This window comes from Poecilia mexicana, unplaced genomic scaffold (genome assembly GCF_051168715.1).
Source record: "Poecilia mexicana isolate PSO_F unplaced genomic scaffold, ASM5116871v1 scaffold_4, whole genome shotgun sequence".
NCBI classification, from domain to species: domain Eukaryota; kingdom Metazoa; phylum Chordata; class Actinopteri; order Cyprinodontiformes; family Poeciliidae; genus Poecilia; species Poecilia mexicana.
The window spans coordinates 17,524,572-17,551,260 of NW_028263373.1; the positions used below are offsets into that span (position 1 = coordinate 17,524,572).

The 26,689-nt window shown below is 36.6% G+C and overlaps 2 protein-coding genes across 2 annotated transcripts; both read left to right on the forward strand.

Annotated features, from left to right (window-relative positions):
• Positions 1–5,000: 5,000 nt before the first annotated feature.
• On the forward strand, positions 5,001–18,152 carry alpi.1 (alkaline phosphatase, intestinal, tandem duplicate 1). The gene is made up of 11 exons (XM_015011459.2): positions 5,001–5,176; positions 5,697–5,822; positions 8,374–8,489; positions 11,183–11,357; positions 11,651–11,823; positions 12,678–12,812; positions 12,906–12,981; positions 13,399–13,533; positions 13,685–13,876; positions 14,153–14,269; positions 16,525–18,152. The coding sequence occupies exons 1-11, from the start codon at positions 5,083–5,085 to the stop codon at positions 16,797–16,799; spliced, it is 1,614 nt and encodes a 537-aa protein (XP_014866945.2). The 5' UTR covers positions 5,001–5,082; the 3' UTR covers positions 16,800–18,152.
• A 1,518-nt stretch (positions 18,153–19,670) lies between these two features.
• On the forward strand, positions 19,671–26,069 carry alpi.2 (alkaline phosphatase, intestinal, tandem duplicate 2). Its single transcript, XM_088005281.1, has 11 exons — positions 19,671–19,819; positions 20,202–20,318; positions 21,319–21,434; positions 22,121–22,295; positions 22,487–22,659; positions 23,128–23,253; positions 23,390–23,459; positions 23,749–23,887; positions 24,475–24,665; positions 24,772–24,888; positions 25,480–26,069. The coding sequence occupies exons 1-11, from the start codon at positions 19,744–19,746 to the stop codon at positions 25,743–25,745; spliced, it is 1,566 nt and encodes a 521-aa protein (XP_087861407.1). The 5' UTR covers positions 19,671–19,743; the 3' UTR covers positions 25,746–26,069.
• Positions 26,070–26,689: the final 620 nt, after the last annotated feature.

Here is a 26,689-nt window from a genome sequence, read left to right on the forward strand (position 1 = left end):
TCCTTCCTGTTCTCTCGGGAAACTAAGAGAACAGGAAGCAGATAGTCGAGGGAGATAGTTAACAAATGCCGAGTTTGATTCTTCCTGACTAATAAGAAGGATTAATTTCCATTGTTGTTACCAATGCTTGGTCAAGATAAAGTCGGTGACTTTCTGGTTATCTTACAAGATTCTGCAAGCAATGAGTAATCCCCTCACTCAAATCAAACAACTTTCTGCTCACGTCCTTTGAAGATATGGATCAGTGTAGTCTGAGAGTCCTGTGAATCAGGAGTGCACAGGTTTAGCTTTCCGCTGATGTATCCAAGGAGAAAAGTTTTTCTTAAACTTTTCTCCAAGGAGAAAAGATGATAGTTTGTGAAAACATGGCTGGTGCAGGACCTGGCTGGTTTACCACTATAGAAAATAGCATGAGATATATCATTATCAAAAACTGAACTCAAAACTGATCAGGAAATCACTCAAAAACTTGCAGAGAATAAAACATTTGGAAGACCTTGAATAAGTGAAAGCCCAGATCTTCATGCCACTGAGATTCATATATGTGTCTCATGTTTTTTCATAAATGCATTTTTTCCCAGCTGCAAGTAATTATTCAGATTAATGTGTATCACTTTATTGGATTAAAAAAACTGATCATGTTGGATTATAAATGTTTATATATCCCTATTAGTTATATAGTAACATGCTTGTGTCTGGGCTTCAGTAGGTGCCTTTCTTCTTATGTTCACATGTTCAATTCATGGTTATGCAGTCTCTTTAATTTTCTTAGTCAACACACACACTCATCCACCCACACACCTACACACACACACGCACGCACACCCACACACACACACTAGCCTTATTGGAATAGTTCCATCTTTCTTTTATGAGTCAAATTAAAAGTAAGAGAGGCCCCTTTTTCAAAGATATCAGCCTGTTTGATGTTAAGGTAGTTGCCTTTTTCTGTCGCTGATGGGAGTAGCTTGTGGTTCTTTACCTTCAAGTGCTCCCCTCTTCATTTTTCATGTTGGCAGTGAAACCTTTATGACTGTCTGTCAAAATATTCTGAGATCTCAGTATTTCTCATGCATGTGTCCTGCATTGTTTCTGGTATCTAAAGGAAGGGTTTTTTGGGACAAAGACAGAACAGATTACTGGCACAGTTGCTGATTTAGCTTAATTGTTCCATTAGTTGTTACTTTGGTTTCTCTCTAAAAGATGGGAGCCTGTCTTTTCAGTTACTATGTGCTTGTTAGTTGAAATAATTATTTTTTAAGTTCTCTGTTATTAGTTTTGGGGACAGATTCCCCTTATTTTTAAAAAAAAACTAGGGCTGTGTGGTCTGGCCTTACCACAAGTGTAACCTTGCTTTGACAACCTGAACCTAAACATTTCCCAGCATGAGCTGTAATCTAAGCGCAAACTCTACCTAACCACTGTAATTTACACAATCTTTAGGTTCAAGGAGCCTTGCATGTTACACAGAGGAAGGGGGAGAGAGTATAGCAATTATCAGTGAGTTCTGAGAACACAGTAAAAAACTGTAGGGTGAATTTAACCAAAAATGTCAAATTGGCAGCAAGCTGTAGTTAAAAATGCAAACACGTGACTCCAGAATTTTATGCTCAACTCTACATAAAATTCTGCTTGGAAATGCTTATTTTACTTGTACTTAGTCTGTCTAGGTCACTTTATTAGGCACACTTTGCAAGTAACTTGTTAGTTGAACTGCCTTTTGCCTTCAGAACTGCAATCATTCTTGGTGCCATAGATTGAACAAGATGATGAAAACATTACTCAGACAGTTTGATCCATATTGATATGATAGTGCCACATTGTGGCTGCAGATTTGTTGGCTGAACATTTTTGATGTAAATCTCCAACTTCAACTCATCCAAAGGACTATGGAGGCTCATTCAAGAAACCAGTTTGAGGAGATCTGTTTTTTTTGATATGGTGCATTATCCTGTTGAAAGTAAATGTCAGAAGGTGGGTCTGTCCTGTCTGTTACTCTCCAGTTTTGGCGAGTCTGTAGGGTCAGATCTGCTTCGAGGTTCAGTGTTATGTGGGTTTTAATTTCAGTACATCATGCACACAAATAATCTAGCAATCATATAAAACCCAGCTTCAGCAAAAGTCAGGATCTGTTCTCATGCCAGAAAAAATAATTACCCTTATGGGGCGGATATTTTTCATACATATGGACATTTTCTGCTTGTGCTGTGAAGAACAGGAAGCTTACCTAAACCAGTCCTAGTTTGGAGCAAAGCTCCCTTCTGTCCAGTTTCTGCTGATTTGTGATCTCAGTCAGTAGTGAACACAAGTCACCATCTGCTGCACTATAAATATACTCTCAGTCTTCACCAGAAGCCAAGCGTTACTCCTCTACTTTGTGCAAATAAATCACTATGTTTGCTATAAAATCATTCATTCTTTGGAGATAGCAAGCGAAAAATAATTAACAATCTCAAAAATGTGTTACACCATTTTGTTTGTTATGTGGGTGTTTTGCTCCGTTTTTCAAAGTCTTCTAAAGTGGTTTTGTTTCTGCTTCTATTGTGAACGTTCAGGCTTTACGTACACAGCTAAAACCAGATGTTTACACACTCTGTGTAAGAAACACACGTAACTTCTCTGGCTGACTATAAAACAGACTAAACCTTTCTAGTTTTATGGAAAATTACCAAAACCGTTTCTGTATCCTGAAAGTCAAAATAGAGAGTAAGAGAATTTATTTGATCACTATTTTTGGTCAGAAGTGGACGTGCTCTTCCTTGGCATTCGATGGAATTGACTTTATAACTCTATGACCTGGGCCAGACATTTTATATCCTTCCACACACTTCTCCCAGTAGTTTATTGGGGGTTGAGCCCATTTCTCATGACAGAACTGGTGTAACTGGTTCAAATTAGTGGGGCATTTTTCATGCACACACCTTCTCAGCTCTGTCCACAGATGATGTGTGGGACTGAGATCAGGGTTTTGTGAAGACCACTCCAAATCATTGACTTTGTTTTTCTAAGGACAACAAGTCAATGATGTGATTGGGTGATTGGATCATCATCCATTTAGAAGATCCATGTGCCGCCGAGCTTTAACTTCCTGGCAGACGCCTTGAGATGTTGCCTCAGTATTTCCACAAAACATTCATCACTCATGAGGCCTTCTCTTTTGTTAAGTGCATCAGTTTCTCCAGCAAGAAAACTCTCGCGACATGATGCTGCCAGCCCCTTGCATTGCAACTGGCTTAGCACCAAAATGCATTGAGGATCAGTTGTCGCTCCTCCCAGACCACTCAGGTCTTCTACTTTATGTCTCTTCTGCATCCCCAAAATCAGAACTAAACACAGAGAAGTGGTTTCCAGGTTTATGGTCCTCTAATTTGGAACAAACTTCCAGAAAACTGCAAAAAGGCTTAAATCAAGGCTGAAATCCCATTTGTTTTTATGAAAAATAAGTCTAACATTACAATCTGTTGGCTGTTCCTTGACTTTGCATAATGGCCAATATGGCACTCCACAGGACATTTTTCCAGAAATTAAATATGTTTGTTCAGGTGTGTATTTGTAGACATATTTTGTGTGTGTGCGCGCGTGTGCGCGCATGTACGCGTGTGTGTGCGTGCATGCGTAAACATCAGAGTACATGAAAAGGAATAAAACAGTCTCCTAATAAAACATGTCTGTTGTGATTATGGCATTTAGCAAATAAAAGTAACATTGGCAATGCTAACTGAACATAAACAGCAAAAATGTTGTCTTATTTATCTTCAGACAGTAAGAAACAATGAAAATGCTGTTATTTAAAAATTCTATGTAAATATTTGTTTTCAACTGTATTCCTCAAACAAAGGCATGACAATGGCTTTTGTTACTGAGATGAGAAACAGCCGCCAGGTATTTACACTTGTCATACATGAAAATGAATCTGACAAAACGGTCTATATTCTCACTCAACAGCAGAGTTGTACAACAAAATGAGCAGACAAACATGCCTGCGCAGGTTTTCCGGTTTTTGCACACGCCTGCTGGTATTTTCAGTTCATCTGCTGTGGGCAACATCACGTGGTTTCTTCAGCCCGATTCCTTGTATGATTTTATTGCAGCCTTGATTAGATACATGTGACTGACTTGAAACTCCTGCTGGCAATACATGACTGACTGGAGAAAAGCAAAGATCCTCCGGAGCTCTGAAACGTAACAAAGATTGAGTCTTGTGGGTTCGCGAGGCAAAAAGGCGTTCACCGGGAATTTGATTCCCCATCACTGTGTGAAACAAGCTTGGCCTAGCTCACCTCATTTCATAAATTCACTTCTGAAGATGTTTTTGTTTTTGCAAGTCAGCTCCACTACCTCACAGAAGAAAAATGCTTCACTTGCCACAGAAAAAAACTGCCAAGATGAGTTAGAAAGAGGAAAATATTGGGGTCTCGTACGCTGCAGAAGAATTCAAAGAGGGGGAGAAATGGAAACCTGACCGACTGACTTAAAAGCAGAGCACATTGTGATATTCTCCAGAATAGCTTGGACAATTCCCCTCTTTCTTCCCTTAGACTGCTTTTCATGGGGACGGAGCAAGTAATGGAAAGAGCCCAGCTAGGATTTATATCTCGCTGGATGCCAACATAAACTGGGTGCCCAATTTTTCTTTTACAGTTAGGTAGATTACTGAACGCTAGAATATTTGGACTTTTACCACATCAGAAGTTAATTCAGATCTCTATCATGCATAGAGCAAGAAACCAGAGAAGGTAGGAAAATCACAATTAATTCAGTGCTCAAAAATAGTAAACCAGAGTTCGGGCATTTCTGGAAATCAGTGTGAGCCGAGGGTCTTAAATGCCACACAAATCTTGTGTGGTCCTAACTTTTCAAATTCTCTTTCTGTCTCTCCTCTGTCTCTTCCTCCTTCTCTTAGATTTCACCCCCTCCTCCCTTTTTTCATGGCTCTGAGCCTATGAGCTGGCGAAGGCCCTTCCTTGTTACACACCCCAGCGGGGCTTTATAAAGGAGGACTGGAGGTCTCACCAGCCACACACAGTCTCTGCCTTTTGGTCTTGTTTCTTCTTCTTCCTCAGTCTCCAGGTTGGATTAGGGATGCTGATGGAACTTTGCGGGTCCAACAATTTTCAGGTTATACTTTTGGGCCTCATCATGATGCCTGCAGGCCTGGCCGCTATGGACAGCCAAGGTGAGAAGATGACAGGGTCAGGATATTGGTAGTGTTTGCGGGCAGACTAGAGCATACAAGCAGGTAACCACAAGCTGGAAAGTGTGGGTTTGTGACGGCAGACGTGTTGTTGAGAACTGCATGAAGGCATGGTCACGGCTCAGGTGTGTGGGTGTCATGGAAAGTCTCTGCAGATGAACAAAGCCTTGAGTGAGGATATTTTTTGCCTGTGTCGGTCTGTTTATGTAAAGTGTTGGACCTTCTGTTTGACTTTCCGTTGTTCTAAAGATTTTCTGGGTGAATGTTCTTTTTTTTTAACTTCACCGACTTGAAGCTTCTTAGTGAGAATGAATGGACAGAATTTTAACTGTGTTGGCAGTTTATGCTAATTCCCTGTGTAAACCCTGTTCTTGTTTGTCTTAGGGCAAAGTAAACATCAACATGTCAGAAAATGTCTCAAATAAATGTTTATGCACATATGCTGCCCTTGCACTCCGTTTTATATTTCTTAACCTCTAAAAATGTTTCTATTTTTGAACAGGCTTTCATGAACTTGAGAAGGACCCTTCCTACTGGGACTCAAAAGCAAAGGCAACATTGGATGCTGCACTGAAGCTCCATCCTCGACAACACCGGGCTAAAAACATTATTCTATTTCTTGGCGATGGTAGGTAAATGTTCTTTTTGTGCAAAATTACTTTATTTATGATATCTGAACTAAGTTTTTATACTGTTCAAAACCAAGAAAATCATTTCATGTCAAATGTTTAAAACTCATTAATGTCAAAATGCTTACATGTTAATGGGTTGATGAGAACACCAGTGTCATCATAGATTACTGGTTAGTTATTGAAGGATGCATCTTACAAATAAATAGTTCTGACCACCACGTTTTGTGCTGATAATTAAATTTTGTCGTAGCCTGAAGGTAATAAAACTTGACATTTCTCAAGACAGTGGGATAAGACAGTAATGGCTTTTTCTCATGATGACTACAAATTATTTTTGAAATTGGAGCAAAGCAAAAGCCTTCCTCGGTTTTCAAAGAACAGGCAAGTAATGTCACAAGGTAATGCAACTAACACAGTTCCGTTACTCTGCCCACTGTTTTAAATTGTTAAGTGGGCTCTTAAAAGTATACACACTGTTTTTTAAAATGAAAAATTAGGTCAAAATATCTGATTGTGCTAAGGTATCAATCAGAAGAAGGGTGGAAAAAACAAACAAAAAAAAAATACTGAAATGTTTTTGTACAATGGCAAAATGAAGATTTTCTCAATAGCTGGAGATAATATAGTACTACAGGGCATTACAAAAACTGGATGTTTTGTCAAGTATCCTTCAAGCCTGAAATAAGGAGTAGAGCTCCATACAGAAACACGGAATTTCAAATAAAATAATCAGTTGTTAAACAGTTATGGCCTGACGAAACCAAATTTAAACCTTTGGACACAATTCCAAAAGGTAAGTTTGACGTAATCATAATGTAGAACATCACTAAAAGCACACGTCAACAGTGAAGTTTGGTGGTGGCAGCATCATGACTTGAGGCTAGTTTTTTTTTCAGATGGAAATGATTTTTTTATATATATAAAGGTGGATAAAGTTGTAAATGAACCCAAATGGCTGTCAGGTGTCTGTCAGACAGCTCAAGATAATGAAGGATTTTGCTTTTAGCTGTTTTGTAAGTCATGCCTCCATTCAACAAACCTCATGAGAGGAAAATTATAGCTTTGTAGACATATTTTCCAAGAAAATATGTGATAAGATCCATCCATCCATCCATCCATCCATCCATCCATCCATCCATCCATCCATCCATCCATCCATCCATCCATCCATCCATCCATCCATACATCCATCCATCCATCCATCCATCCATCCATCCATCCATCCATCCATCCATCCAAAAAATGTGCTAAAATAAAAAAGAAAACACATATTGTGCTCGAAATACATTATAGTCTTCAAAGATTACAAGTAATAAAGCGTGACAGTTTGGTTGACTGAAGTTGGAGAAAAGGTTCAAAATACCACATATGCATTTACTGATTATTGGTTAAAGAGTAGATTTCCCTTGGAAACGGCTTTGGTCTCATAAAAATAAATTAGCAGATGTCTATTGTATGCCTTTTAGATTTTCTTTCTTGAAACACATTTATAAAGTATTTTGATGTTCCTTGTAGATCATTTTGATTTCTTTTTGGGTCCATTGCTACATTTATTGGCACCGTTTACTGGTGAAAGAGTAAAGAGTATAATGGCAATGGCCACAACTGCTTTTGCCTGTGCATGAACGATCCATTAACATAAGAACATAACATAAGTGAGTTCAAAATGAAATTGCATTGTAATGTTTTATATTTTCCAACTTGAAAGGGCACCTTTGTGTTGTGTTTGCTGACTTCTATAGTCAATGCTGAAATGTTAGCCTTGTCTTCTGGCACTCCCAAGTAGAGTCAGCTACAGTGAAAAGGAGACCATATACATCTGGATTGGATAGAAATTCTTATTGTGTGTTTATATTTACAGTCGACAAGGCATTAAATTCATCTTTGCAGGAGAAGCTGTTTAAAGGCACATGGATTAAAGAACAGTTTTCCAGTTAACTATTGCAGTATCTGTTTTAAATCAAACTCAGTCACATTTCTGGGTGGTCGGGTTCAGCTTTCTTTGTGCATCTCCCCTGTCTGCTGTGCCCAGAGCCTGTTCTAAGTTTTACGACTGTGATTTTTGAGTTAAATTTCCTGCAGCTGCCTTAACTCAGCTAGGATTTGTTTCGTTTAAACGGGCAAAGATAGAGCAAATCCCTTAACTGTTTCACATAATTCACTAAGGTAAAATTAGTTCCATCACAACAGAGTGCTATTTTGATCTGGAAAGACTTTTTTTTTTTTATCTAAAATTTGATTTTGCTAGTTGCATGTTTTCTTTAGAGATTTACATCTTCATAATATTTTTAGTATTTACACAAACTAGAGAAGCAGTTACAAAGGTAGCGGCATAAATTTGTGATTGATTGTTTCATATTATCAAACTGGTGGCAGATAATCTGCACAGTATGTGCTGTGAGTTTATGTAATGTCAAAAGGGCGATGAATGCAGAAGCATTGCTGGCAAAATATGTGATTAATTATGTAATTGCTTTGAGATAACAAAGATGAGAAAAGCAGATGGGACATAAAAATGAACTTTATTTGTCTGTCATCCTTCGGCAGGGATGGGTGTGTCTACAGTTTCAGCAGCACGTATCCTGCGAGGTCAGAATGAGGGCGGGTCTGGGGAAGAAACGGAGCTGGCCATGGACACCTTCCCATATGTCGCCCTCTCTAAGGTAGTGACACAAAGTAGAACTGCTGACATAGAAATGATAAAAAAGTTTTAAAAAATCTTAAAATTTTCAGTTTAAAATATCCTTAGGAGGTGTTATCACCAAGCTTTAATATTTGTAAGTAAGTCGGCACACCCATTTGTAAAAGAAACCAACTACTTTTTGGCATGATTCGGTTAACTTCTGTTAATCTCCTTTTTTCTGGCTGAAACTTTGGTTTCAGTTTAAAAGTAATTCTAGAGTGTGTGCGTACCACAATCTGCTCCAACAATGGCAACACTTATTTCATATGTTTTTTGTTTGTTTCTTCTTTTTTTTTCGTATGGTTTTCAAATTTCAGGCACACCTTGACTTGAGCCCTGACATAATCTTGAAACGGTTTGTTTTGCATCTCACAGTGTAGTTCATCTCAGCCTACTGAATCTGATTTGACCTTTTGGAGCACATTGAGCTCTTTGAAGAGTTGGGACAGAAAGATGGAATGAGTAATTATGAAGGATTTGGGTTAAGTCTGCCAGACTCCCAGGGGAACCTTCTAACAATTACAGTATTCTGTGAGACGTTTACTGAAACTACAGCTCATCCAAAAATAACGTCCCAGGTATTTTTTTCTAACTATTTTTAGACGCTTTGGTAGTTCAGTCAAGGGAAGGAAAAAAAATTGTCTGAGTTGGTTATCCACACTCACTTACTCCATATTTTTTTATTAAATGTCCGTGGTTTAAAATAACCAGGAGTTTCCTTGACATTTCCAATAGCAAAGAACTCTAGTATTTCCTTTCAAAACACATTGTCCATTAGCTCCCAAGGAAGCCATTAAAGCTCAGTCATCTTTTATTCTTGCTGCTTTATAACCATTTTTCCACTTATTCACATTCATCAGCCAAAAAAGTTAGTTAAAATTATGTTTCTTTAAGGTGCTTAACAGTTTGCCAGGAATTGTGCATTAAGCTCTTTGACCATTGCTATACCAAGTGGAAAAGAGCAGCATAAATATAAGTAAAGTCATGATTCCTACCAACTCACATTTAACTACACAGTGGAACATTGGCAACGTTGTTCTTCACATCCCCTGATTGTCCAGAGGTATTACTTGTGAGCTGGCTGGAAAATCTCACAATATTTCCAGAGTTACTGCTTCATTAGTGTTCTCATTTCCCTCTCCTCTGAAACAGCTCAGGAAAACTGCAAGGTTGCTAAGTTTAAAATGACAAACTAAAGGTGAGCATGCAAAAGCATAAATGCAATTTTACTATTCAGACTTGCTTTAGCCAGCAAACTCCATAATAGAATACTAATCACTTTCACAGAAGAGAAATGGTAAAACTTTAGCTTTGCAAATGGAAAATCTGAAGTAATTTACCTTATTTACCACCACAGACACACTTTGAGTATGAGACTGTGAAGAGAGAGCTGTGCTAAATTTTAAGCGCACACATGCATGCATTTAAATCTTCCAACTTAGTTTTGGCTGCTTAGTAAAATTGCACTGTTCATTATGAATAAAGAGAGAGAAGATGAAAAACAGAAGTGGCACTTGGCTTTCCAACAGCATGTTGCATCTTGTCTTTTAATGAGCATGCACTGCTACGTAAGTTCTTAAACCACAAAACTGAAAGAGATTTAAAGGATTTTGTTAATTCACCCTTTAATTAAAATGCTGACAATAGGCTGTAAGTAGTGATCACAAATTCTGGGTCTCACATCGCTTTCTGGGCAAGTTTAATCCCTAAATTATTGTAACTTGAGCATTATGGAGAGGTTGAGTATTTATTAATTGCAGTTTGCTGTCTCAACCCACAATCATGACAGATTAAATCTTTGTGATAAATATACATATATATTTTTTATTTACTCGACCTTGGAGATCTTTACCAAGAAGAAGTAACATTTGATTATTGTGAGACTCTGGTGTCAACACAAGGTGCTGTTATTGCTTATGTTGCATTGTATTAGTTGCATATTTGTTCTGAATCGTCTTAAAAGTAAAGCAAAAAGATCTGTATTTCCAAAAACATATCCTGAACATTTCAAAATATTTAGTGCAAATTCATGCTGTGTTGCTGTTTTACAGCACCTTAATTGTAAAGTACTTTAAAATGAAAGAGATCTATTTAAAGGGATCCATGACTAGTTAAGCATATTGGCCTTAAAATGTTAGAATTTACTTATTGACCTAAAAGTGGTGGTGTTTTCTGCATAAGAACTCACAATTACTTCGAAGATTGCATATCTTCATTATATTTTTCAAATAAGCAGGTTGCCTTCTTTTTTTTTTTACCTGCACAATGCATGCCAGGCAGAAGACGTGGTTATGTTAAAGTGTGGTTCAAGTCTACAAACAAAAAACAAGAATTCAAAGAGGAGGAGGTCATGAGGGCAACCCAAAACCATAAAACGGCCTCAAAGGTTTCATGAGCCGTTTTATATGAGATATCTGCTGAAACAAACGTGACCGGCTTGTAATCGACTGTGTTTACTATAATAGCTAGAGCTAACGCCACTAGGATGAGCTAACTCGAAATTAAAATCTCAATGGATCTTCCTGGTGATATGAAGGTTAATATAAAATAATAAAAAAGGACACTGGAAAACAATGAATGCGTGTTAAAAAATGTTGATAAATCATACAAGGGTGTATTTTTAGACCGTGTCCACTTTACATTTATTTGTTCAATTGTGTTCTGTTTCTGAAGACCTACAGTGTGGATAAGCAGGTTGCGGACAGCGCCAGCACGGCCACTGCCTATCACTGTGGGGTGAAGGCCAACGCCAAGACAGTTGGACTCAGCGCTAAAGCAGTGGCCTATGAGTGCAACACTACTTTTGGAAATGAGGTCTACTCAGTACTACGACGTGCGAAAGCCCAAGGTACACGCAGTAGATCACTGACAACAGTGGGTGTGCTTCATCTTGGAAAGGTCAACCAGTTGAAACTGCACTCTTATCTCAAGATACAAATTAACCATACTTACTTAAGATGAAAAATGTGTGGGGTTAAACAATCATCCGATAAGCATGTGGTGTCACTTATTCTGGTTCTATGCAGTGGACAGGAATAGCTGCAGTGGTCCACTTCTGTAGTGGTCATTTTGTTCATTTATGAAAATAAAACAAAAAACAGATATATTTCTGATTTGAGTATGTCTCTCTGGGTTGTGCAGGTAAATCAGTGGGTATTGTGACCACCACACGTGTTCAGCATGCCTCACCAGCTGCAGCGTATGCCCACTCTGTCAGCCGCAGCTGGTACAGCGACGCAGACCTTCCTTCCAGTGCTCAAAAACATGGATGTGTGGATATCGCTACCCAACTGGTCACCAACTTTGACATTGATGTATGAAAGAACAGCTTATTATCTTCCAACATATTCTGAGACTGATTAATTATGGTGACATTGGATGCGTGTAGGAACTGCTGAGCATATGGCAGAGTTAATTTTTAGACAATGTGAAATCTATAGAGTGTACCATGAGGCTATGTAGAAACATCAAGCAAATCTCTGATCTCCAAACCCTGTGTTAAAGTCAATAGCAGTCACATTAAATAAAATTAACAGCAGGTAACTGTTAATTTTTCCTCCAGTTCAGGTAGCACGGTCTCTGCAATATTATTTTTAAATGGAAGGACTTATGGTGGCTGAAATTGCGTACCCTTAATGCGGTCAGCCATGTTACTCTTTTATTGTCATCTTGAGAAAACATCTATGCTAGCAAGCTGTGACTGAATTGCTTTCACTGAATATTTAATTTCATTTTCAGCTTTAAAATACTTGAAACAACAGGCATGCTAACAAATTGGCTTATTCAATAGAAACATTATACAGCAAATGTTGCTGTAAGATTACTAAAAGTTCAGAGCAGTCAGTTACTTCAATGCGGATCCTTTAATAAACACCTTAAGCAAAACCCTGCGTCAATATTTTTAATCACACACATGTGGATAGTTATAACTACCTCCCATATATATTTTAAAAATGAATTATATTTTTTTATTTCCTGAAGCTACTCCTTTGCTTGACCTAGCTTGCCAAATAATTTCTACTTCATCCTGTAGACGTTTAGACTGAAAAGATTCTAACTTAGAACTTGTACATGTTGCATGTTGTACACCACGTATTTTTTGAAGCTGTACGGATAAATTCTTTAAAAAGTGCCTCCACCAACATTTTGCCATGTGATTTTCTTAAAGGTGATTCTTGGGGGAGGAAGGATGTACATGACACCAAAAGGCACTCCGGATCCTGAGTATCCTACCTCCTCTTCTCGTAAGGGAAACCGCAAAGACAAGAAAAACCTTATTGACGTGTGGTTGAATGCTAAACCGGTAGGGTTAAAGAGCATTAGCTTGATATATTACCTACCATTTTATGGACTTCTGCTACTAACATATATGTGTGACCATGGATTTGTTTTTCAGAACAAGAAATCACTGTATGTCTGGCATAAGAAGGAGTTTGATGAGATAAATGTGAGAACTACAGATCGTCTGATGGGTGGGTGTGCAAGTAATATATAACATCTTTATCTCTAAGTATCACCTTTCATCTTTACAGCCATTTAAAACAGTCATGTGTTGTGAGTAAATTTGCTTTTAACAAGCATTATCAGGTCCAACTATAGAGATAAAGACTCAAGGGTGCATTTCTTGCGTGATGATGCATTTAACAGTAATCCAGGTGCAGCTACCAAGAGTACACAATCTTTATTATCTTACTATCATGTTGTCCTCTGATATGTGAGGAGTTCAGACTCTTGAACTTTCTCACTGATCCTATTTTAAATGTTTGTTTTTTTTCCCCTGTGGCCTTTCTTTTCACAGCTTTATTGCTTCTAAACAGAGCTGAGTCTTTACTGTATCCAACTGTAAATCTCATAATGCTGAGATTTCACGCTCTTTTATTTGGGTCTAGGTCTTTTTGAAGCAAAGGACATGAGATTTGATGTTTTCCGGAATACCACACGAGACCCATCTATTGTGGAGATGACCGAAAAAGCAATTCAAATCCTCAAGAAGAATCCAAAAGGATACTTCTTGTTTGTGGAAGATGAGTATCATAGGATTGTTGTTGAAAGTAAAATCAAAACAAGAGCTCAAGAAAGCACTTGTCTGCAATGTTGTACCTGAAATAACACAGAATCCTGATTGTGCATGATCATGTGCAGTTGTTGAAATTTGTTTTTTCTGTGTTGTATTACGAGGGAGAATTGACCATGGACACCACGATGGCATTGCAAAACTGGCACTAACTGAAGCTGAGATGTTTGATCGTGCAATTGAACGGGCAGCACAAATCACCGATGAGTCTGACACACTGACAGTGGTAACTGCGGACCACTCTCATGTCTTTACCTTTGGTGGTAACACACCTCGAGGGAACCCCATTTTTGGTATGATTCTAAGAATAGCTACTTTAATGCTGTTCATATTAAAAGTTGTGTGAAAGTATACAAAAAAAAACAAAAAAACATGTAAGACCAACACAGTTTTTTGCTGAAGACTATAAAATGTTGACCTACTCTTGGGTTTCTTAGCTCTAGAAAGTCCTGGGTACAGGTTATTCAAGTTCATTGTAATCTGCTTTCAATATGACGTCAAAGCATATGTAAGTATCGAGGAATACCTTGCATGACAAACATTATTCACTTTCCCACGCAATGATTCAGGTCTGGCGCCAAAGAAAGCAGATGACGAAATGCCTTTTACCAGCATCCTTTATGCCAATGGCCCTGGTTATGTGCATGTAAATGGAACCAGAGGGAACATCACAACGGTGGATTACTGTGAGTCCAGGCTAATGGTTTTCAGATGCAGCTGCTTGTCTCTACTGATCTGTGTACAGACAGTTTTAACTGATGTGGTTATGGCTGACTCATGCCTGAGTTTGTCTGAAAAACAAAGATGAAATATAATGCATTCATTTCATTGTGATCTGTTTTCTTTTTCCCGCATAACCCTTTGCATTTATGTAACTGAACTTTTAAACTACATTTGCATGTCTTTGTGACACGTTGAGAAGGATGGAAATACACATGCATTTTAAGTTATTTCACGGAATACCTTTTATAGCCCTAAGTTTTGCTCACCATTTCTAAATGGACCAGTATTACTTTTTGGAACAAGTTTTCATGTCTAATAGCTATACACTGAACCCAACTGCATATGGAATTTGATTTTAAAATGTATCCATCTGGAGAGGCAGGAAGCATTGCAAAAGAAATACATGTGCACTTTGATGCTTTTATCCGCAGCAACGCAGTGAAATTACAAAGCAACAAGAAAGAAAAGGGCACCAGCATGCTTTTCCAACCATCTGTGCCACTCTACAGAAAAAAAAAATACTTTACCTGAAGTGTAGAAAAGATTGTACTATTTTTAATCATAATAATTTCAAAATACTTTATCTCACTTCCTGTCCAACATGTGCTTCTTGTATTTTAAAAGTCAGGCACTATTTCTGCATTTTCCATCAAAGGAACTTCAATTATCTTCTGGGGCTTTGGAAAGCTGTAATTAGTTTTGTTTGAGTAAATTATGGAAGCTTTGGAAAACCCTATCTTATGGGCCAAACTACAAAAAAAAATGTATGAGGCAAAGGTAATTACAGTATTAGTGCAAAAGCAGGAACAACAAATAAAAAAAGTCTTAACGACAAGGGCAGTAAATCTAGGATACTCAGTTTTCAGTTATATTTTATTTCATATTGTAAGGAACATTGGGGAAAATAATATATATATATATATATATATATATATATATATATATATATATATATATATATATATATATATATATATATATATATATATATATATATATATATATATATATATATATATATATATACATACATAACACATAAACATTCTACTTTTAATAATGTATTTCTAATTATGTTATTGACATGAAATTCACAGCAGGAGTCAGTCACAAAAAGAGGGTTACACAAACTTTTTTTCACACAATCTCAATGTCAAAATGTCTTGTATAGAGAAACTACTGTATTTGTTGTTCAGGTTGTTCAGGTATGTTATGTAATCTTGTAGTTCTGGTGAGCTCTTATATACACTCTGCTTAGGTCTTCCCATAGATTTTTTTTTAAGTTGGATTTGACTAAATTGATTGACTAGGCAGCTGTGTTTTTTTTTTTTTTTTACCCTCAGACCACTTGAGTTTCTTTACTGTGGTATCATTGGGTAGTTGAAATATACTTCATTCAGATTCTTATAGTAATTTGCTGGAAGGTTTACCCTTTCTTTCTTTCTGCTAGTTACATGAAGTGTGCCTGTACCATGTGCTAAAAAAGTAGCCCCACATCATGATGGTCACACCTTCACACTTCACATCTGAAACTGTGAACTTATTGTGCAGTGTGGTTTCTCATATATTGTGATATTTAATGAGTACAGGTTTGGATCTAATATGACCAGACTATATTTTCTTAATATTTAATTGGCTTGTTTGAAAACTGTATAGAAAACTTTTCACAAGTTTAAACACACTTTTTCTTCAGAAGTGGAGTTTTGCATAGTGAGTCTGTATAGAATGTCTTTCAGTTGAGTGCATTAGTTATCGTTTTTATAAAAAAAAAAAAAAAAAGCTAATTAGGACTCCCTGAAACACTCAAACATTGGTCATCAGTTAGGACTAAAATAACAGGTTAAGAATTTGCACTGATAATGTTAGTTTTGCTTTCGGAATACAGATAAAATCTAACTATTGTCCTGATTTTCTATGCTTTTTATACGTATTTTGTTCTGTTTAATTCTTATTTCTTCACTCCAGCTTATTTTAATAACCTAATTTATGGACTAATTTTTGTTGATTTCTTGGATATGGGTGTTGGGAATACGGTGTGAATTTCATGCCAATGTGGCAATTAGAACTACATTTAGGGAGGAAAAAAGTGGATGTGTTCAATATTTATATTACAAAATGCTGCTTGCTGCTTTATATGTAATGGACACTCATAGAAGTATTACATTACATTCATTTTAACGTATTAATTTTTTTGCATTTTGCACTTGTCTCCTTGCAGTGGATGAGGAGTACATGCAGCAGGCCGCTGTACCACTGGATGCTGAGACACACGGTGGAGAAGACGTAGCCATCTACGCCAAAGGTCCCATGGCTCACCTGTTTCATGGAGTAAAGGAGCAGAACTACGTAGCACATGTTATGGCCTATGCAGCCTGTTTGGAGCCATACAGAAACTGCCCTCCTCACCATCACAGCCATTCCTCAGCTGGGTGTGTGAACAGACATTTAGGCCTTTTGGTCAACATGCTTGTCCTTCTTTGGTTTTTAAGATGACCTTCATCCACACACATACATTTGAACTGTTACGATTATTTGCATGCAGTAAAACAAAGATTATGGATTAAGTGCTTTCAGGTAAATATGCCAACAAGCCCATTTTGTGCATGGGCTGGAAAATCAGAGTGCATGGATAAACACTGACAGTACTGTATTTATTACCAAAATCTCCCTGGATCATGTGGTAATGATCCACACACACTAGTGTTTTTGCCATAGATTTACAATGCAAGTTTGAGCACGCAAGTGTTAACTAATCTAAGCTGCCTAGCAATAAAAAATAGAGCACTGACAGCTTGTTCACATGAAAATATGCAAAGATGAACTGTTATTCTTTTGTAAACTGAAACAGTTTTTCGAGAGACGATTAAAGACTCAATAACTCATCCAACATTCCAATTGATCAATGTACAAGTTCAAACAGACTATAAACTTGCACTGACTTGTAAGTTCATGATTTAGTGAGATGTTTTCAGAGTTCTTTATTTTATGTCATGGACTTACATGAAATAAAAATTTACTGTGTGCATAAGTTTTTCTCCAAATAACTTGAAGCCAACAACCAAGCTGGAGGCCCTTTGTGGTACATCTGTTGGCATATGTACGTTTACTGAAGGAGAACGTACATATGTTTTCCTTGAAAAAAGTCACTTTTTTCCTGAAAAAAGTGACTTTTTTCCTTCAGGTTTAACTTACTTTTGATCAAGTAAATTAAACCTGAACTGTGAGCTGTTTTGGCATTGTTACAATATTAAATGACCTTCGATGAGCCAATATAAAACGTATCTTACTTGGTCTCCTATGGTCAATAAATAAATATATATATGAGTGTGTGTGAGTGCGTGCGCACGAGTGTATATGTGTGCAATACATATACAATGCAGTAATGCAACAATATATGTAAAGAAACATTGAAACATTTTTTTTCTCACTTGTATTTACTATTCAATAATTACTGCATTCATTTATCATAAATGCTGCCTCAGGAGTTCTGTTGTGGAATTTTTTTTGTCAGGTACTATGACTTCATTAATCTGATGCTGAATATATTACCTGATAAAAAAATCCACCATAATCCCCTCTTTTGACTAGGAAATATGTAATACTTTAATATTAATCTCATCAATATTTATTTTATCTCGACAGTTTAGTTTTCTTGCAGCAGTGACCACAGCAAGGCTGGTAGAAGGTTCCTTCTGTCTTTTTCTTCTGTCAGAAACTTTTCCATTTCTAGCCTGAGGAGCAGAGCAACTTGATGAATGTCACTGGAAGCCAATCAGAAAAATGAAAATGGCAACAAAAAAACTCCCTGAATTTCTACTTTGTGGGACAATAAAGGCTATTTCTATCTTCTGTCTCCATCTTCTTTGAAACTCCCATAACGCCCCCTGGTGGCCCCCACTTTTAAAAAAACATTGTACTAGAGGACAACTGGGTGTCCTTTGCTCAACAATGATAATAAAGAATCTAAATCTAAGCTATTTTTAATGGATAGACCGAGAAAAACAAACAAAAATGTATCCCATTGAACTAGATAGAAGAGAATTTAGGTACTAAAATCTTTAGTCTGTATTCTAATCACCCATCTAAGCAGCCCCGTGTGTGTTCATACACATACATTTATTTTGTAACATATAAAATTGTTTGCAGAATATTGTGCCAGAATGAAGAAAACTGAATGAACTACAGCCTACTTTGTGATATGGAAACCACTTACACAGCAGTACAGGACAATATTTATTGTTCCATTTTAGATGTTTGATTGTTCCTTGCAGGGTTTCTGTTGCCTAGCTCCCTCGCTCAGTGAGAGATAGGACAGGTATAATATACATACTGCCAATGAAGTAAACCGTAACAAAACACAGACCTTTACATGATACACATTCATGCATATATTCTAGAATAGAACCCTATTCTAAACACTTTGTTTTTTATTTCGGGCCACATAGATCACAAATGCCCTAAAATGGTTTTGGCTAAATGGATTGATAAAACTACCCAGTAATGAACTGTTAAAATAAAATTAAATAAAATTTTCTTTCTGCACAGACTCACTAGGCACTGACTATGTTACTTTGCAATTGCAGGTATTTCAATATCACACCAACACTTTTAAAACTCAAAACCTTTTTGATGAGTTTGATAACAAAAAGTTTTTTTTTGCAGAATCGAGTTCATTGGGAGGAGTTAGTCTGTTCTTAGTTGCTGTTGCCAGGGGGCAGAAAGAAGGGGTTACTAAAGGCATCATACATAAAAGATAGCACGTTTTATGATAAGGATAAAATTCTAAGAAACTAATAGTGTGTCAAAGTTTACCAGAGTTTTCTGTTGTATGCACTTGAGATAACCAGGAACACATATCATTTGTAGTGAGTTTTTACAGGAATAAATATCATTACAGAGCTCAAAAACTGGTAATGCATTTATTGGAACCAATTAAGAATTAATAAGAACTCCATATTTTGTGCCATCAATTAGTACTAAACTGATTAATACTTTACTGATATCTGATACTGAATACTAAGCACAATATCTAAATTGAAAACTACAACTCTGTAAAGATTCAGAAAAGTAACAAGCCATAAATAATAAAAATCTTGATGAGTTAAAAAGAAGATGCTTACACTTTTATTGTCGAAAAAACAGTTGCATGCCATTTTGGCTGCCTTATTGCCATAAAAACTAAAATAAAACAACATACAACTTTATTAATTACATTTGATTTCATCGACAAACTATAATATAAAATTAAGAGTCTGACTATTAGAATGTTTTGGGTGAGTCATGGACAGTTCCCCACCTGCGTGTTCTTGCTTATTAAGCATAATCTTGTTCCTACGTCGCATGGCATGCCCATGTGCCCTTTGCTCCTTCTGCAGGTATAAAGGGAGCTGAGGTAACTCACAAGCAAAGGTTTGTTAATTTACCTGCAGCCTACACAATGGCAAAGACACAGAACCTCATTTTTGCTGGATTATTAATATTTGTATCAACTCAGAGGACTTTGTGCGTTATCGGTAAGAATACCTATTAAATATTGAACTAAGAAGAGTTCTTAAAAATTGCGGAAACCATGCTGAAATATAATATGACGCTTGTAATTAATACAAAGAAAAACAAATATAGGACATTACATATCGATAAACCAAACTGTTTTATGGCTTAATACAATGACAGTGATTTTCAGGTAAAAAAAATAAAATAAAAAATTGTAAACAAAGAATGTGACGTATTTACATGTAATAACTCTGCAAGGTCATATTTGACTTCTAGCTTTGTTGCTTTTTTTAATATTTCTTCCCATAGAATATCAGTTTGATTAAACATTCATCCTTATCCATTTGTTATTCTATAAATAAATACTTGTATCATATCCTGATGTGTTTATCCTAATGACAGAGGAAGAACTTCATCCTGAATACTGGAACAACAAAGCGAAACAAGCCCTTCACACTGCACTGAATGTGCAGCCTAATGTGCACAAAGCCAAAAACCTCATCCTGTTCCTGGGGGACGGTGAGTCTTTTCTACCATTAAGGAGCCTTTCCTGGATCATCTGGTTTTGTTTCTTTTACCTCCGTTTATTTTGTCAGTCCAATAAAAAACATATATTGCGTTCCAAAACAAATGCAATGAACCTCTGTTAAACATTCCCTACTACCTCAGAAAAACAGAAATCCTGTTTTTCTGAGGTAGTAGGGAATGTTTAACAGAACTGAGGGAGCATGACTTGGGAAACCACTTTTTCATGAGCCTTTTAACTAAAGGCAATGCAAATAAAGTGATACCATAAAATGCTGGATGGTGTTCTAAGCATGGTGAGAAGTCCACCATGCTCAGATGACGTGACAGTCAGGTTTCTCTAATATGTAACAATTTGCTGTTAAATATTACTAAAGAATGCTATAAAGAAACAGACTGCACTTACTGGTTATATATAATTGGATTTCAGCCAACATCATATCATATCATCATATCATGGTCATAATTCTGATTGTGCACAAATTGCAAATTTGCAGCGGCATTATAGAGTTCTGATCACAACATAAGCCACTCCTTCCTGGAAAACATGCTGATTGTGGCATGTTCAGGGCTTTATCAGGGCATGCGATTGATCAGTAACGCTTCATTACTCTGCAATCTGGTATGTTTATGACAACAAATCACGTTGTAAATAAGCTCTTGTAAATTACCAGATGACAACTCTGTATAAAGAGGAATCAGAAGAAGGTTCCAGTATTTTATTGTACGTTTAAAATGCAGAGAAAAAGAATTGTGAATATTTAGCCCATTGTCAATCAATTTCTGGAGTTCAACTGTTGGACAACAAGTCATTAGTTTATGTTGATATAATAAAGTTTTCAGTTCTGAAAGAATAATTAATAATGGTGGATTTCATACTTCACACACGTCCCACTGTCTGTGATTGTGTGTCTCTTTCACTGTCATTTAAATTTCCACATCAGCCAAGTCTTATGAGATTCACAAACCTGGCGGCATTTGATTCTGCTTTCAGGAATGGGAATACCAACAGTGACAGCTGCCCGGATCCTCAAAGGCCAGCTGGAAGGAAATTCAGGAGAGGAGGGAAGTTTGGTTATGGATACATTCCCCCACCTGGCACTGTCTAAGGTCAGCACTCTCTGACAGCACATTTTGACTGCTCAGGACATATATCTAAAATAAAAAGAAACACATTATTTAATGGTGAAGCAAATTTATCTTAATGTCTTTTAAAATTTGAAAATAATATTTTTCCATGAACAAAGGAAATCTAGCCTTTTACACTGTCAGAAATTCATAAAGTTACTATGTTGATATTTTGATGGTATTTTGCTGGGGCCAGTGTTACTATACATCCCATCTTTTATGGTTTTACTTGGTGTGTTCTGTATACTACACACTCCAAATTTGACATTATGATCTGAAGAGAATTCATTGACCTTCTGTAGTCTTAATCAAGTGCATAGCAGACAACTTGTAAAAAAAAATAAATAAAAAATATTGCCAAACAAACACAGCATATGATCACATAAGAGTCTGATCTGGTGATGGTGATTGCAGTCCCCCCTTCCAAATATTTTGTGCATCAAACTACGTAACTAACAGTTGGAAAACATACTTTGAGCTTGTCATGGGCCCTCTCAAGCCTTTGATAGACAATTTCTATTTTTGACTGTTTTTCTATTGAATGTCTTCACATTTGAAAGCATTTTAGATAATCCAGAATTATTTGAATCTGATTCTTTGTACATTTCATTATACTTATAAAATATATTAATTCCACAGTGTTTTTCTCCAATATTTGATTCCTGCAGACCTATAACGTAGACCAGCAGATGCCAGATAGTGCCGGCACGGCGACGGCATACTTATGTGGGGTAAAAGCCAACTATGGGACCCTTGGAGTCTCTGCTGCCACTCCACTGGGTAACTGTAATGCTACTTTTGGCAATGAAGTCACATCAATTCTCCACCGTGCCAAGAATGCAGGTAAGCACCATTATCTACAAAGTTTGGCCACCATATCAATTTGTCAAGAAGATTAGTTTTAGTGTGCGTGAGGCAGTATAAAAGGCAGGTAAGCAAATTAATGACCCTGTAAATTAATTTTGTAGAAATGTTGACAAAATGTTAAGAACATTGTTGTTACAACAGTCTGACAACTACCATGTTTGTTTTAGGAAAATCTGTTGGAATTGTCACAACAACGAGAGTGCAACATGCTTCACCTGCTGCAAGCTACGCTCACTCTGCAGACAGAGATTGGTATTCTGACTCTGACCTCCCTAAAGAAGCTGTCCAAAATGGCTGTCATGACATTGCTTATCAACTGATTCACAACACAGAGATAGATGTGAGTCTTAATTTATGAATCAGTTCCTTATGGCGATGTCCATCGAGTCAATAAATGCAATAAACCTCGTTGGATAGTAATGGAAATGTTTACAAAACCAAATGTCAACATAGCTTTAAGCAATTTGACTTATATGCTTTTTAAATACTTCATGTATTATTTGACTCCTTCCTCACTCATGTTCATATTATTTAATTCAGATCAATTTAATTCAGTTTATTTATTAATCTTTTTTTTAAGTTCATTTATGTCACTAATTCAGTCCATCAAGAAAAATTGATTATTTAGACGTATTCTATAGTCACAATGTTTTCAAGCCTTTGTTTCTGTTTTTATAAGGATTTTCTGCTGATAGCAGCAAAAACACGACATTAAAGATTAGACTATCACATCAGACTGAGAACAGCGAAAACACAATTTTAATAGTTTTAAAAATGACTATAACCTTTGTCATCTTCTTCAATGCAGGTCATTCTGGGTGGAGGTCGTAAGTATATGTTACCAAAAGACACACTGGACCCAGAGTACCCATCTGAGACTGGAAACCGGAAAGATGGAACAAATCTTATTGTTGAATGGGCTAAAAACAAAAAGGTAAATTTAATATTTTACATCTACATTACTTGATTTGAAGTATGGTGTTCTAATGTAGCGTAAACATATTTGGATTTTGTACATCAGCTTATCTTATTTCAAATTTTACTCATCTGTTTGTTATTTCAACTTGTAGAATGCTAAATATGTTTGGAATAAGAGTGATTTTGATGCTGTCGATCCTCGAAAAACAGACTTCCTCCTAGGTAAGTTCTTATTAAGCACTCTAAACCAAAATAAAATAACGCCATGGCTTGGTTAAATGTTTTCTCTGGCCAGTTTTGTGTAGATGGAGGATAGCTAAACAGTCATTTTCACATCTCTCCATAAATTTGATTCAAGTCTGGAGTCTGGTTTGACCATTCTAGGACTGCTAGTTCGCGCTGCTGCAAAACATCCCCATAGCATTATGCTGCCATCACCATACTTCAATGTAGGGGTGTTATTGGGATATTTAGCTTTAAATTATATTTTAAGAAATGTCCTCTCTCTCAGGTTTGTTTGAACCCAAAGACTGTCGCTACGAGCTGGAGCGGGATACCTCTATGGACCCTTCGCTAACAGAGATGACAGAAAAGGCAATCAAGATTCTCCAAAAGAATCCCAAAGGATATTTCCTGTTTGTGGAAGATAAGTATAATGATACACACCCAAAATTCAAAAAAACTTTTCTCTTTGTATTGCTTTTGAAGTTTGTATAATTGCATAGTTTTGTTGCATAGATTTATGTGTCAATGCCCCTTCTTATCAATGTATTACCTCATTTTGTTTTTAATAAACCCAATATTAAGTAATCTGCATTTAAACCTGTAGACACAAATTATTCTATGAGTGGCGTTAGCTAGTTTTAAATGAGCTACCATTTACCTAAAGAGATAGCTTAGAAATTTTGATGTCAAGTTCCGTTAAAACATAATGAGTTAATATTGTACCTGCAGTAGATACCACTCTCTGCAACAATTAGTGTCCATCCCAAAAACTTGTGAAAATGTCCCAATTCAAAGACCACATACACCCCATACAAAGACCGCAGACCGTCCTGGGTTCGATTCCCAACCTTAAGACATTTGCGATATGCTTTCCCACTTCACTCTCTGTTTTATAACTGTCAATAAAGGCCAAAAAAATCTTTAAAAAAAAATAATAAATAAATAAAAATAGAAAAACAGACAAATGGGATTGTCATGCTTATGTGTCAGTGTGCTTCTCTTGAACTTTAAGGGGGAGAATTGATCATGGTCACCATGCCACTTGGGCTAAAAAAGCTCTCCACGAAGCTGTAGAGTTTGACCGTGCAATCGGGCGAGCAGCAGAACTCACCAATGAGATGGACACACTGACTGTAGTCACTGCTGACCACTCCCATGTCTTTGCTTTTGGAGGATATTCTGCAAGAGGAAACTCCGTTTTGGGTAAGATATATGATGAGAAAATAACATATTATATCAAAGTTAAAGTAACATAATGTCCAAAATTTGTATTTTTAAACAAAATACCGATGTGTTCTGCAATCCACAGGAGTTTCTCGTGGACTGGCCACGGACAAAAAGCATTTTACCACTGCTGTTTATGGCAATGGACCAGGTTATCAGATAGTCAATGGAACTCGCCCTGATATGAATGAATCAATTTCATGTAAGTACATGCTGATTTTTGTAAAAAAAAAAAAAGAAAAGCCAACAGATTTGCCTAAGAGACTGACATGTTACATTTTACATAATACACATAAACAACATGAAAACAAGAGTCAATTTAACCAGTAAAGTGAATGTGTGTGTGAAAGGGTGAATTTAGTGATAATAATTTAGTGTAAGTGTTTTAGAATCCTCTGGGCTTGATGAGCTACTTTACAAAAACAAGCCATTTACCAGTTGTCTAGGCAACATGTTAAAGACTATTTGTACTAGAAGAAAAATTTAAAGTGCAAAAATTGAAGTTTACTTATTTCCAGTAAAGCCAGCCTTGTCACCTGTATGTTCAGCTTTTGACTCAGTTCAGTTGTTAATTATATCATCATTACTCGTAAACTCAAATAAACATTTCAGTCAGGTCAAGACATAAGATACACATAATGATGATTTATGGCCATTTTTATCACTGCTAGATAATGTTTTACTTCCAAGTATGTTTTCTGAGGCTTCAAATATCCACACACACAATGGAAGGTTTGCCAATTCTGTATGAGAAAATGTAAACTTAATGCAGACCTTTCCATTTCTCTCACAGCAACAAATGACTACACACAGCAGACTCCAGTCCCTCTCGATTCAGAGACCCATGGTATAGACGATGTGGCCATCTTTGCCAAAGGACCAATGTCTCACCTTTTCCACGGAGTTCAGGAACAGAGCTACATTCCACATGTCATGGCTTACGCCGCCTGCATAGAGCCCTATGAAGACTGCCAGCTACTCGAAGGCCACAGTGGAAGAATTCACTCTAGCCTGCTTCTTATTCTGATGGGCCTGCTGCTTAGCCTGTACTCTGCCTGAGACCACAGTCCCAACAGGATTTGCTAAGACGTTGGAATTAGTCCACAATCTTTTATTTGGTTGAAGTATAAATTATTATTGTTGTATTGCATTTCAGTGTTGTGCTAAGACCTTTGCTGCCATTCAGAGTAAGGCATTTTTGTTCTGCATTTGAGGTGAAAAAGTATTTCTAATAATGCTGAATAGGGAAGCTGTGAATCTGAACACTTTCATTTGTGTCTAAAATATGGCCGCGATTCTTTTAAAATTCTACTTAAAATAACTTACTTTGTTTTCCTGTTGGTCTGTCAGCTTGTTTAAAATATGTCTTACCTCCATGAATAAACATAAAATGAAAATAAAACAAAAACTGTTCAAGTTAACCACTATGTATGTGGTTTTAAAATTGCTGATATTTTCTACTGTTATTTGGCAGGTTTTATTGCTAACTGCATGTCTTATATTGTAGACTTTTATATGTACAGTATATTAAAAAAACTTATATTCTGACACAGTTATGGAAATTATGCTCAACTTTTCCATGAAAGTTGGTGTATTATAAGCTTCCTTCTCAGCTTAAAGGAAGCTTAACAAGTTACACAAATGAATGATGTTGCAACAATTTTGGCTGAAATTCCAATGTTTAGTAAGAATAACAGCATCATGGCAACCTTTTTAAAAACTGCTCTCTTCCGTGACATCAACCAAACTCACTAAATATAACTCACCTATAGAATAGCATCCCACAGTTAGTTTTTCTATTTGTTTTGATATTTTGCTGCAAATTTTTTTATTAGTTCAATTCAGTTATCTTTATTTGTATGGCACCAATAGGCAACAAATGTAATTTTGAGGCACTTACAGAAAAAGTCACTTCAGTCATACATTCCAATAAATCCTAGTTTTTATTGCAGCACATTAAACTGTGACTATGGTGATGGAGAAACAGCTTCTTTTTTGAAGCG

Coding starts and splice junctions, on each gene's coding strand:
- alpi.1 (XM_015011459.2), top strand. CDS start 5,083: ATGCTGATGGAACTTTGCGGGTCCAACAATTTTCAGGTTATACTTTTG. Junction 8,490..11,182: donor CATATGTCGCCCTCTCTAAG/GTAGTGACACAA, acceptor CTGTTTCTGAAG/ACCTACAGTGTGGATAAGCA. Junction 13,877..14,152: donor TCGAGGGAACCCCATTTTTG/GTATGATTCTAA, acceptor GCAATGATTCAG/GTCTGGCGCCAAAGAAAGCA.
- alpi.2 (XM_088005281.1), top strand. CDS start 19,744: ATGGCAAAGACACAGAACCTCATTTTTGCTGGATTATTAATATTTGTA. Junction 23,888..24,474: donor TTCCTGTTTGTGGAAGATAA/GTATAATGATAC, acceptor TTGAACTTTAAG/GGGGAGAATTGATCATGGTC. Junction 24,889..25,479: donor TATGAATGAATCAATTTCAT/GTAAGTACATGC, acceptor TTTCTCTCACAG/CAACAAATGACTACACACAG.